General features: G+C 45.1%; 1 protein-coding gene across 1 annotated transcript in view; it reads right to left on the bottom strand.

The window, feature by feature from the left end:
- LOC144823889 (mucin-5B-like) overlaps positions 1-14455 on the bottom strand; it is a 1747676-nt gene that overhangs the window by 1389519 nt on the left and 343702 nt on the right. Inside the window, exon 8 of the mRNA XM_078682783.1 lies at positions 12497-12614. Coding sequence (XP_078538909.1) covers positions 12497-12614 — 118 coding nt within the window. The remainder of the gene's footprint in view (positions 1-12496; positions 12615-14455) is intronic.

The raw sequence follows: 14455 nt of genomic DNA on the forward strand, positions 1-14455 counted from the left end.
TACTGTCCATTGGCATTAAAGTTAGTGGCACAACAAATTTTAGTTTAGAAGCAGAAAATGTGATGTATTACTTCCACTGGTGGGCCTGCTGCATCACCTGTATGCTAAACCTGCTATTTCCAACCTAGGCTCAACGGATGCTTCACCACACGAAAGAGATCCAGTGAGTGACACCACAACACTGGTCTTGCTCCACCATGGTTCAGGCTAAGACATCAGGCTTGTCAGGCATCAATCTCCCAATTCTACACCTACAACAACCAGGGCTCAACAGCTCACCAGAGAAGGGGCAACGATACTGGCTCCTGACCCCTCTGTGCAAGATGCATAACATATGTTAAGTTAAGCTGCAGTGCACAAGGTACACCAAGACACTACAGCAAACCACACTCCGAGGGCAACCCTGATGCCATAGCTATAGGTTCCCAATCCCCTCAGTCTAGGTCAGGATGGAGCAGATTACCACATAAGACAGTACAGCATAGCTCATGCCTTGAGGTGTGTGAAGTCTAGGAGGATGGGGAGAATGTTGTGGCAATGTTTCCACACTTCTGAGTGGGAGTTTATAGTAAAGTAAACCTTCACAAGTCGATCTTTACACAGGATTATAGATACACTCTGAGAAAGGTAGGGGCATATTTATCTACAGGTTATGTCACTTTTTCACCAGGCAACATGGTGCATGCATGAAGCAACCCTAAAATGTGATTTATCAAGCCATGCAAGGCCACTTTGCATGCCCTGAGTTGCTTGAGAAATCCAGAGTAAATTATTGCAAATCTCTGTGTTGCGATACTCTGCCCCAGCGGGTAATTCCATGGACATTGCGTGGTTTTCACACACAACACCCATGGATTTTGGTGCACTCCCAGATTTACCATTACTGGTAGTACTGGGAATGCACCAAAATGCTATGTCTTCTTAGGGGAGGCGTAATTAGGAGAAATATTGTTATTTCTCCTAGTTACTTCCTATTTCTATGTGTGCTGCATTTTGCAGCACACATACACAGAGTCAAATGCCTCAAAGCATTGATTTTGTGCAGGAAGGTGCCTGTCCCTGCACTAAAACAGTACAAAAGGGGGTGGTGATAGACGGAGCATCTGAACCAATCAAATGCTCACACCCAGTCAAAAGATCTGGGTTTGATCCATCACCGTTCTTTAGCCCACTCTGCCACCCCAGTTCAGACATCGCTATATGCAAATCAGTCTGACCCTGTGCCTCATGGGAACAGTCCAGCCCGAAGTGCCAAGCCATGCCTTCCCTGGACCAGAAACAAGCTTCCGAGGACAGGTTTCTGGCATTCCAGCCGTCTTCAGCCCGGCTTGCTTGAATTCAGTGGCAAAGTGAGCAAGGGACTCACGTCTGAGCATACCCTGCCACACTTGTGGCGGCCACAAAAACAATCTTGCATGCACCTCATGCGTTGGCATTAGGCAGTTCATTGTGCGCCACACACACACAGGCTGAGCAGTTAGGAACAAGAAAACACAGGGCATGAATCATAACGCAAGAATACTACACAGAGGACACTTGTATTTTATGTTGTTCATTTCAAGTCACACCGGAGACTATGAGAACATTTTGAACTTGTTCCATTCTTTCATGAATACCTGAACACCATCACCCATTCATACATCCATACACCCACTTGTTTATCTATTCATTCAAAGATTTGCTTTCACTAAGTCGCCTCTCTATGCATATCACAAATGCACCCACACACCCACATACACACACACAGAGAAAATTCAGAAAAAAGTAGTGTACCCATATATTTCCCAAATACATAACTCTACTATGTGCAAACTTATGCATTAGGAAAATTCTGTTCGATGTATAAATGCACATTTTTTCTCTACTTTTTTAGGTCTCGTCTGCGCAGCGCACATGCGCTGAAAAGGAAAGAAACCTGTAGCCATTGGCACAGCTTCCCGTGAAAAACATGCACGCGTTGCATTGCTTCCAATGGCAACGCGTGCACGTCTGGCTATTCACTCGCAGGAGCGAGCAGTTGGCGCCCTCCCCCTGCTGCCGTGCATGCTTGTTTAGATGAAAAACATCTCTCTGAAGCCAGAATTCACTCGCGGGTAGCTCTTTACAGCTGGGGTTGCACTGTAGCAAATATCTAAAATAAATATATTTGTTGAGGTTTTAACCAATTGTGTACTCCTCAGCTGTTGGCGATAATGTCTGCTCCTAATTATCTGAAAGCATTTTAATACACCAATTCTAATATTGCAGTTGATTCCCTTTCACTCTATTGACAGCGCTGTGTATGGCTCAGTTGTGCTCTCAAACGGTCCATAAAACTGCAAAGCACTGTCTCTTAAGGGATAGAAAATCAGTGCATAGTAGTTTTACTCCGCAAAAAGGGACGATAATAATGTGTGGTCTGTGAGCGTTAATCACTGCTCTACATGGATTTGTTCACAATGAGGCATATTTCACCGGTTTGCGGACTATGGAGGCATTCTGAACAGCGTTATTCAGTGTTTAACCATGAAAGGAATTTTGTGTAGTATTTTTTCACTTTCTGAAAGTTGCAGTTACGCGGATTGTTTTATCCATCCTTGTAGAGAGTGTGTGAGCGCACATAACCCCCCTCTCTGTTCACTGGTAGTTTATACCCTCTGTCTGGTGCGGGCGTGCGCTAGGTATCAGTGGTGTATTACTGGGTTTAGCGCCCATACGTGAAGCTCTCTGTGCCGAACCCGCTCCATTCTTGGTCGCTATCATGTGCATCTTCCTTCCATTTCCACTAATGCTATAATGATGATGAAGTCATAGCAGGCCCCGCCCGGGCAGAAACCAGTCATGCCTGGAGCAGGGATACTCTCGCCCGGGAGCCCCAACTGTGCGCTGAGCCCCGGACTGTGGCAAGACTGTCCCGGAGGTGTTGGCAGGTATGTGCTAATTTGAGGTGTGGAGAGAGTGGCATCATGTGGTGTGGCGGATGAGTGACATCAAAGCGGATGTATGACATGACAACGCGGGCTTTTACCCCACGCTGCCATTACAACGCTGCTTTTACAACGCAAGTCGTTACAATGACTTGCGCTGTAGGCGCTGGATAGTGGAATAGTTTAATTTTCTATTCCAACTCCAGCCCACGTTACAGTAGGGAAGGTGTTGGAATAGAAAATTAAACTATTCCTTTTCCAACAGAGCCCTCCAGCGCAAGTCGTTATAACGACTTGCGTTGTAAAAGCAGCGTCGTAATGGCACCGCGGGGTGATGCCCACGTTGTCATGGCTGCTTACCCATCAAAGCTCTATGCTGTTCGCAGTCTTCTTGTTATAAATATCAGATGTATGAAATGGGCTCAGCAAAAATTACACCCGTGGTTGTTGTTTACTTCCCAAACAAATCTGACACGTAGCACTTTCAGAGAGGGAGAAAACGGGGTTGCATCTGACAGGGGCTATGTGTGATTCCCTATATACTTAAACATGTTTTAAAAGCAAATAACAAAAGGGAATTAATTAAATGCACTTAGGACAATGCTGAAAACCATTTCCTTCAATGCTGTCATATCTGTAGGTTTTATAAAGTTAGCCTGGCTGTATATGCAAATAAAAATAATGTCTCGCTGGTGACATTTTCTAGGTGAAGACTGAATCGTATTGTAATTGCATTTCATATAGTGCTTCCCTACACCCGACAAGAAATGAAAGCACTTCATTAGAACATTTTGCCTCCATAGCTTTAAGCGTATTTGTGAAGGTGGCTTTATAAGTCCATTTTGAGTTATATTTAGCCGTGTATGGTGTTCGCTGCACAGCCCAGGATGGTGTATGTACATGTGCTTCCCTAGAGTTACTAACCCTGTTCTGTGCCTCCAGGCCGCCCTGGTTGTAAACGTGGCTAGTAAATGTCAGCACACAGAAAGGAACTACAGGGAACTGCAAGAGCTGCACAGAGAGCTCTGACCTTTCACTGCAATCCGTTTGGAAAGTCAGAGCGATCCTCCATCCATCAGATCGCAGCTTTTGCCTCTGTGACCTACGCGGCCACCTTTCCCATCTTCAGCAACATTAAGATTCTGGGGCCGGAAGCTGAGCCAGCTTTCAGATTCCTTACAGATACCTGACTCAAAACACCTTCTTCCGGCAAATATCGTACATGTATCCGAATCATGCTTGCACCAACACGTGTTTTTGAAAGAGAAACATGATGGTTTATTCACATTTTTACTTCTAAGAATTAATTTGGGAAACAATTGTACCCAAAGGCTTATTTTAATGATTTCTTATACAGAGTTTGTTTGAACATGTGTGCTGGGAGTACAGTGAGCCATCATGTCAGCTGTAGTACATACGCACCCATTTAAGGACCTCATTTAAAGTTTGGTGACATTGATGCCAGATGGCTGCACAGCATTATATGGCTGAAACATGGCGCCAGATTCATCAAGCAAAAGGCCACGGTGGCACTGCTGTTACTGACGTGGGCTTTCGGGTTGACTTCTAATTTTTGGATCTCTTTCCGCTTTCAGCAGTTTCTCCAACATTCTTCAACAATCTCCAGCACATTAAAAATAAGAATTTGGAATGCATTAAGGCACGCATTCAGAGAGTTTAAACTATTATCTTTGTAAATGAGAGTGCTTTTTATTTAACTGTTATGAAAATCAACACTTAAATAAAAGACTTTGTCATTTACAATGCCAATAGCTCAAACTCTCGCTCGCAAATGCGAGACCTATTGCATTGCAAATGCTTGCTTCCCTGTGGAAAAACGCTTTCCTCGACATCTCTTCCAAGTCTGAAAAAATTTAGTCTAGCCCTATGCTGGAGTAAATCGCCACCCATTTCCATTGGTGGTGTAAATTTTCCATTGTGTAGCCGCTTAAAAAAACGACATTTAACTGACAAAGAGTGGGTTTTTAAAAAGAGGGTTATAACACGTCTGGGTTTTAGCTACTTACTAAATAGTTAAAGATGTGTGACACCCCCGCCCCAAATATCCCCATAGTGTAGGAATAAAAGAGTTCCATTCAAATACAGCACATCTTGACTAGGAATGTCAATAACCTGATTTTGAAAGTTAGAATATTTGGACTGCAGAGCCCTCGCAGCGCCACGCATCTTTCTCTTTTTTCGAAAAACTAGAGTAAGTATCTGTGTGCATAGCCTTCTATGCAAGGTAGGTACATGCATTCTTTTATTTAAAACTTTCATGGCGCTGTCGCCGCTTAAAAGTATTTTACCAATTAACAAAAGTGTTTCAATAAAGAGAGGAACAAGACAGCATGGATGATAAAGGAAAGACTGCAAACCGTGCAAATGAGGAGCTTTTGTTTAGTGGTCAGAGGAGCAGCCAGAATGCAGCAACGGTATAGCCAGCTAGATGGAAGGACTACAAGAAAAGAATGCTGGTCAGGTGCGAAAACGGTGGGAAGAGAGGGGGTTGATTCCACTTTTTAAGAGATTTTGGGCCATATGTATCAAGCAAATTCGCATTCGGAAAGGCCGAAATTCGCAGAATTTCAGCCTTTGCGAATGCTAATTTGCTAAATGGTATGTATGAAATATTTTGGCTGCAAATAAGGAATCGCAAAATTTGCCATTCCTTATTTTGCGATTGCACTTAAGGAATCGCAAATTTTGCGATTCCTTAAATGCAATGTATCAATGAAAAATTAATTCAAAAATGCCCATAAGGATTCGCAAATTACCACCAACTTCTAGTTGGTGCTAAGTTGCGAATTCTTTTACAAAAGCAATCTTTTTCAAATCCAAAGGTGCCATATGACGCTCATACATGCCCTTAGGGCATGTATGTGCGCCATATGCCCACACATGTCATTTTCAGGGGTGCAGCAGGGTGTTCTTGAGACACCCCTGCACCCTTGAAAATTTTCACAATTTGCGATTAGCAAATTGCTAATCGCAAATTTCCCCTTCATTCCTATGGGCCTCCTGGCCCATAGAAATGAATGGGAAATTTGCGATTAGCAATTTGCTAATCGCAATTTAGGAATGTTAAGGAATCGCTAAAAAGAAGCGATTTCCTACATACATACCATTTTGCGATTGCTAAATAGCGATTCCTTAAAAATCGCTATGTAGGAATCGCAAAAAGGAGTGTTAATACATATGGCCCTTGAAGATAGCTTGGGATTGATTTTGGAGAAGGGTTATGACGGGACAAACGTCTTTCCCTTCAGCTTGAAGCAGGAAAATTGAGCTATAATCTACTGCAGATGGGAAGTTTGTTATCTGTAGTTAGATGTTTTCAATCGTAACTTAGGAGAGGTTGGAGATCATATATTCCTTCATAGATGGACAGGGACATTCTAGGAAAGTCTCAGATATAGTCAAATTTCTTAGCGCCATCAAAGAGCTATGCAGAGCTCTGCCGTTGACGACTTTCTCCAAGACCTTAACATTCACTCATATTGCTAAATCATCTAGAGTTCCTTCAGGAGTGTGACTGCTCATTTTTCTTTGGCTTATTCCCTGTAGGATGTGATTGAAACAGTTATGTTCCACGGCCTCTAATGGTGGATCCATTGTACAAGCTTGAAAAATATCCAAACACAAAACATAACCAAAATATAAAGTAAAAGCTTGGAAAATAGACATTCACACCAAGAAAAGTAAGTACAATTAAAACAAGCATCTGCAATGCAATAGGTTTCGTATTTACGCGAGTTTGCGCTATTGACATTGCAAATAATGCCTTTCATTTTTGTTTTTGTTTTAAAACCTAAATAAAAGGCATTGCCATTTACAATGCCAATAGCTTAAACTTTGGCAATAAACGATGTTCTGAATACTAAAGGGTATGGCCCCGGGGCCCCTTCTACTACCAAGATCCCCCAGCATTCCAATGTGGCATTATGTGACAATATCTCTTCTGCCAAAAAAGGGTTGACCACCATGTTATAGCGGACTCAACTGCCTACCTCAGGGCCGGGTATAAAGCCAACCCTATACAGATCCGTGGGAATTATTCCTCCAAGACCTGGTAATGAATTAATTAGCTTTATAAGGTTGGTTCTATTTAAAATAACTTGGGGCAAAAAATGGAGATGAACAGAATGACTTTTCTATGCGTTAGAAGTACACACAAGTGAAACCTTACCCAAGACAAGCTACATACACATACTATTCAATCGGTCTCGTGTCAGAGTTAACACACGCAAGGAATCTATTTTATTGGGCAAACAAGAGAATACCTTCTAGGACACACGAGTTGTTTATAACATTGCAGGTCTGGATTAAAATTAAAATTAAAAGTCAACATACAGTTGACTTAGTGGTTTGGTTAAAAGGTCAGTGCTGGGCGACCTGCATTTCCGCTCCCATTCCCTACCAAAACTTTACATATTATATTGCACATTGCGTTAAACCCCAGCTGACAGAAGCATATGGACACGTCTACGGTACTGTTAGGGCACGGCATTCAGTGCGTAAGTGACACTGAGCAAGGCCAATGACAGGTAGGCCATTGACTTAAAGGACGCGAAAGCAACTGACACTTTCTATATGAGGAAAAAATCGGGCCTTCCTCAAACTGACATTCTTTCTGACCTATCAAAAAGTCACATCAACGCTAAAGCCGCAAAACAGGCCATTGCGAGTGAGGGGCGGGCCTGACGACAGTGAGTTGCTCCACTAAAGAGCAAAGAAAGCCCTGGAAGACCAGGCTTTGGTTGCAGGACGCCAGCTGCCTTACCTGAAGAACAGGGTGCGGTACATCTGGTGCGCTTCATAGTAGTCCCCCTTCTCCACGCTAGCACGGAGTTTGCCCTCCACGCGTTGTACGCCTCCCCGGTTCCTAGCGCTGTTCTTTGAGCCCTCCTGCTCCCCATTATCGCGGACATTATTGGCCCGACTGTAGGCTAGCGTTGCGGGGCCGCCGTCTTGCCGGCTTCCGTAGCGTTTCCCGATTGGCTACGGTGGCTCGTGAGGATGGGGCGGGCCTGTCACTTCCGAGAGCAGAGTTCCTTTTCCGTCGCGTTCGCTAGATTCGTCCAAGTAGGTTAACGTGGCGGCCATACCTGAATGGTGCCTTCTGGCCTTAAATAACGCGAATTGTTAGGCTGCCTCTTTTGAAAAGTACTTTCAGAGACCATTATGCCGTGACCTTCCTATTAACAAAACCTCTTGTTAGGGCTGTTATGTTTTCATCATAACCATGACCAACACATTTCAACATTATTACTACACTATCCGAACGCTTCTTGGTAAGATGGTGTAATAAATTAGGTTATTGATTGAGGGGGGCTGACACCCTACTCATATAAGTTATTTCATTAGATGCCTATGGGCCTCTGTTTATTTATCTATTCTATCACAGTATGTAAATATGATCCTAACAAGTGTATCTATAAGTGGGAGGGAGGGAGGGAGGAGGCACGGACAGTGGGCGGGCGGGAGAGGTACGGCTAAAAAAACAAGGAAGCACTTGGGAGGCGGTGGTGTGTCTATTACTGGACATCGATATAGTTGCCAAGGTTTCATATTGCTGTGTGTGACATTTTCATAATTTCAGTGTAATTATGAGTGACATTTCAACAACTAAGAGTGACATTTCCTCATGAGCAAAATCATGCAATGCAATGGTGCTAACTTCTTGCACCAACCACAGAGGTCTCAGGGTAACCTCGCCAACAGACAGAAAGAACTCGTCCATCTATAAAAAGTGTTTTTTTTGTGTTTGGGCTCAGCACTGCTTCCCTGGTCAAACCATGCACCTTTGACCCTATGTACTCACCATATGACAGAGGGAGCAGATGTTCCGGATAGTCATTTATGGGGGTGAAGTTACAGGGATCCTGCTACGCCATTGTTACAAGGGGATACTAGCCATTGGTCCGAGGTGGAGGAGTGCGGGGTGGTAGTTGATGCAACAGCCATAGAGTGAGTGCGAGACGATGCTTGCTGGCTAGTGGTGGGCAGGCACCCGAGAAAGGGCCAGGGATGATTAAACGGCAGCCCCCTAAAATGATGGTTGAGTGGGCTACCTCTCACACCTCCTGGGCCTGCAGTCCTAACCCCAGTGCTGCTGGTCACCCTACCCGACAGTTGCTCTCAGGGTGTCAAGGGTCAAAATGCAAGTGAGGACCTGTGGGGGCAAGGTGGCAGCTGAGGCATCGGCTGTCCTGGTCTTTCCCTGGCTCCATGTCAGGTACAGCCGTCCAGCGCACGACTGTACCCGGGTTAAAACTCAAGCTAATGACTGCCATTCGCTTTTAGCATTTTATTTGTTGGGGGTAATACTGAATGTTGTGTCACGTCTGTTTAATTGAGCTGTGCCTCATGCTAGAGCGGAGCAGGGAGGCGAAGAAGTAAACACGAGGCAAGCGCGCCAGAAACAGGATGGGAGGAGGACAGAACTTATCTAAATGGGTATCTTAAATTCGTACCACACGTCTGGTATGTCCAAAACCTGAAAATAGATGATACTGTTCCCAGTTTATCGACAACGAATGGAGTCGACTTCGCACCCCAGAGGTTGGACTGGAGATTCCCTGCCGGCTTTCAAGTTTAGTTCCTGTCGGCTTTCAAGTTTAGTTAAGTCAAATATGGAACACACATGCACATGTCACTTGCAACCTTATAGTAATCACACCAGCAGTACAACAATACAAGACAACTTAAAACTAAAGGGAAAGAAACACAAGACAGTGACCACCCTAAAACAGTAATTTGCCATTTACTGCTATTGCATCGCAGGGAGTTCTTCCCAAACCAGCCCTTGAAGGCAGAGTGTGGTTTCCCAAAGTTACCTTTTTCAGAACGAGAAGAAAGCTCCCATAGTCGAAGTTCATAGCTAACATATGCTTTCTCGCCCAGAACAGTGTCAATAACTTCTGGTATGTGTCCCTGAAAAAACAAAAATGCCATCTGATGGATACACTCTTCAGTTCAGTGTTAATTTCTGTTTTGAGGCATCAAATACTTCTGCAGGGCCCTGCCTCGCACCATTTAGAAGTGCCTCTGGGGCCCGACCGGCATGCCGCGGCCGCTGTGTTCCCTCAGACCACTAGTTAGCCTAGGCTCGGACCGAGTTGGACACAGACTCACCTGACACCTGGTCCTGACCTGAGGTCTGACGGCGGGGCCTGGGCCTGGCCTGCAGGCTGCAGCAGCTCACAGTTCTGATAGCCGGCGCAAGGCCGCAAGCAGGACGGGCAGAGAGGCTGCGGCCAGCGCAAGGCTAGCTGGCCAGGTAGGGGGCCGGGATGCAATTTAAATAATTTTAATTATGGCTACAGGCAGGGCAGGCCCGGTCAGTGACGCAGTGGACTTCGGCCCTGCGTAGGAGTTGCTGCTGGGTGTTCGCTTGTTGGATGGATGCCACACCTTACTCGTCTCTAACGCGCATTGCGCATGTCATGAGTCATCAGTCATGACAACTATAAACAGGGGCCAGGCATTGGTCACCCGCCCCCCACCCTAACGCGCATAAGCGTCCCGGGGCTGGAAGGTGGAATTGGAAAGTGAAATCAGTGAGTGCACTCCGCCCGCGCGCACCTACCCCGTAATTTATCCAATAGAAACGGACTTCACTTTCACACCATGAATAAAGAGCCTGAGGCAGGGGCCACGGCCGGGGCCCCGCACCATTTGCAAGAGCCTCACGGGGCCCTGCCGGGGCACACGCACCATTTGCAAGAGTCTCACGGGCCCCTGCCGGGGCCCACGCACCGTTTAACTAGCCTCAGGGGCCCCGCCGGAACCATTTAAAAGTGCCTCAGGGGCCCGCCACGTGCAATCAGTTAAGAGGTCAGCGGTGCGCAGTGTGCACAGCGCACCATTAAAATCCATGATGACCATTGATGTATTGAGGGGGCCGGCCCGGGGCCCCTGGAGCGGGGAGGCCCCCCCGCAACGCGGGGGCTGCGGGGGCCTGTGTTACGCCCCTGACTCGGTAACAGTTCACCTATAATTTCCGCGTACTTCTACTTGCTCCCTGCCCCTTCTTTCCTGCATGAGCATACATCTTCGAGCCCCCCATCGGGGACCGGCTTACCGCACCTTGGCCGGGCTTAGGCAGTCCCTGTCTCGCTGCTCTGCTCTTCTCGAACAACTCCTTCCTTCACTTTCAGCTCACAAAATAGCGACTGCTGCACAGAGAGGGGGTAGGATAGCAGTAGCTAGCGGTGACGTAGCCCGCCGGATATGACGTTTCCTTCAATGGCGACGATAGAAAGGGACTTTTTGACCCTGAAAACGAACGCCATGCACATATTTTAGTGTTCCTGACGACCTTTCAAACCAATTTCAGTTAAAGCAGATGTATTTCTAAAAAGATAATAGGATACAGATACTCCTCGATTTGGTACCAAAAACGTATGTTTTTTTCAATGTATGAAATAATCAATGTAAACATGCGCAGAGACAGGAATTTCGAGCACACATGCAAACATTTATTGTTTTTACTATCCCGTTAATTTGAAAAAGGGAACTCAAAGATGGCTGCTCTGTTTTCCATATCTAGTGTAACATTGACACATGGTTCTGACGGGCTTGAATCTCCTCTGTAGGTTATCTTTTCAATTTATAACAGCTGGACTTTATTTAATTCTCTGGCTGGACCGGAGTCAAGGGCTGTGTTGTGTTGAAGACCCTAAGCCCTCACTGGTGTAAAGGACAGACACAGAGACAGCGTGCTGGAAGTAAGCCGGAGGGAGGGTACTTTTGCCCGACTCCTCCTTTATAATCAGGGTCACTTGACTGGAGACGTCTGTTGACGATGGATGTGGGGAGAGTGTATTTTCATTTATTTTTATTTTATGCGTTTTTATATAGCTCGGACTTTACCCCAAGGTGAGAGGAAAACAAGTCAGGTCCCGGGCCGCGCTGTGATTGGCTGACGTCACGGGGGTGTCCCGGGCCGGCAGCCAATCACAGCGCGGCCCGGGAATGACGTCACGGGGGTGTCCCGGGCCGGCAGCCAATCGCAGCGCGGCCCGGGACAAAGGGGCGGGGCTTAAAAAAAGCACCAGAAACGCCCCCGAATCGCGTTTTCGAGAGAAAACGCGATTGACAGCCTCTGCCTCCCAATGGCTAGCCTCCATTTATGGAGCTAGCCAATTGGAAACAGAGGCTGTCCTAACCTCACTATTAAAAACAACAGATTTCGATCTGGGAGGGGCTTCGCCCCTCGCCAGGTTACGAAACCTAAAAATCTCTCTCATCCTCTGGGGCATCCCTCCAAGAGCGAATCAACCCTGGCTTACCCCCCTGATACCACCCCCCCTCGCAGTTGCTGTGCTTATTTCCACATTTCATGAACATAATTCGTAATATATACTTGGTTTGAAGAGTGATATTCAGACCAAGATGTATGTTATTTTTTGTCTCATTAATTGATAATAAAATGAATCAGATCAAGCACCCCTGGCAAGCCACTGGGAACAGCAGACACATGTGAGTAAAGGCCCCATGCCCTTCTTGTGATTGGTAGAATTTGGCGAAACTGACAGTAAAGTTTAGAAGAAAGAGTATGAAGGAGTGGGTGTGCTATACATTACCAGTTTTGGCAGGGACTGGAGTACGCCTGTCCTGTAGCATAGACCTTGCCGTTGTGTCTACATGGGCACTGGTCAGCAGGAATGCACCCTTTGTTGTGAATGTCATCAAGAAGAGTTCCTGTGGTAACAAGACTAGTTTATTAAAATGCATATAGAAACATAGCAAGTAGCTGATATACAACTGGGCAATATGGCTGCTTTATTAGTGTCATACATATAAATGAATCACAAAACCAAGCCAGTGGCACAAGAAAGTGGGGAATATATTTGCAAGAAATGGTGCAGAGCTGCAAGCAATTTAGCTGCTCCACGCTGCACCACTTAAAAAACGCAGTGATGTGCCATATTTATAAGAATACACCACATCACTGTGTTTTCCCTTGTGCTGGCACAAAAAAAAGCTACCGTGAGCCTACACAGGCACCCGTGCACCATTGTGCAAGGGAGTCTGTGTTTCCTTCCTGCACATAAACAACCTTTAAAGGTCTTTGCTCCTTCTATGTATGCTGCAGATTGCAGCACACATATAATTAGCAGAAACAAGGAGAAATAAAGGTATTTCTCCTCGTTGCGCCAATTTAACGTCTGCTTTTCTGTGGTGTTAGTTTTTGGAGCTCCCTCAGATTTACTCCTCCATGTAAATCTGGGGCATGGTCAAAAAGCAATGGGTTTTGTGATGGAACGCCCACAGCAACACCCACTGCACGCCCCTTCACGCAGATACCTGCATGAAAGGTCACGATATTTCCAAAGCAGCGTTAAGTCATGCAAAGAGGCGTAACGCCGCTTTGAAAATATGGAGTAGGGCATTGCGCCACCATCCTAAAAAGTGACGCTCTGGAGTTAATGTATGGAGGCATTAATACATTCCGTCAGCAGCAGGCTAGATTAATCATTAAACAAAATAGGCACGTGCTTAGGGCATCAAGGGAAAGGGGGGCAGCTAAGTAATTTCCAATTGCTGGATTTACCATAGACCACATGGTGCAAAACTGCAAATGGTGCAGCTGGATCTATAAATAAAGTGGAACTATAAAACAATTAACATGATATTTCATCTTATTGTAAGTATTGTTTTATTTCGAAAAATTTATTTTAATTTATGGTTTATTAATGTTTACATTTTGAATTATATATATATGGGGGCACCAACATCTTTTCAATGCATAGGGCCTCTAACGGTCTAAATCCGGTCCTGATTGTAAGGGTAGTGATGGCAGAATACCCTTAACTAGATTCTACAGAGCATCTAATTTGTTGGTTACCACATTTTACTCAAGAACATGACTGCTAATTGGTGATCTGCTCAATCCGCTCAGATATCCAAAGCACAAGAGTAATGACTTGTACGGATTTCATAAGACATGCTAAACTTTTCTCGGCACTAATTTAGGTACCCTTAGGTAAGTAATACTGTAGTATTGACAGTGGCACTCCCATGATTATTTTATCCAAGTGTAGATTCCATAGGTATTAATCGTGATTCTGAGTGCATAGGTGAAGTATCATGACACATGGCACTCGAAATCCATGTATTCAGCTGTGAACATCTATCTCAGGCTGCCTACTGCACTCACTGCTGTATAGCACAACGTCTTTTGACATAAGTGGTTTTGTTCTACTTCAAAAAGGGTTCTGATGGGTTTCAACTTCAACTTTAGGGCAGAGAGGGCTTAAAACATTATTGATGCTGTTTAAATTGATTATTAGACTTCTTTCATTTACATCTTTGTTACACACATTTCGTTGCAAATTTTCTTTTTCTTTCATTTCACATATTGATTTCCCATTGCATTGGGAATTGTGGAAGCACATATGGAAAGTCAATATGCGAAATTGTTGTTTGGAGTTGAAAATAGCAATATATATTGAAACTACATTGTGCCAAACACCGAGTGAGTGCAATAGGCAGTCTGGGATAGATAACCACAGCTGAATTTTTAACTTTAGGTACCCCTC

Source organism: Lissotriton helveticus, chromosome 3_1 (genome assembly GCF_964261635.1).
Source record: "Lissotriton helveticus chromosome 3_1, aLisHel1.1, whole genome shotgun sequence".
NCBI lineage: Eukaryota > Metazoa > Chordata > Amphibia > Caudata > Salamandridae > Lissotriton > Lissotriton helveticus.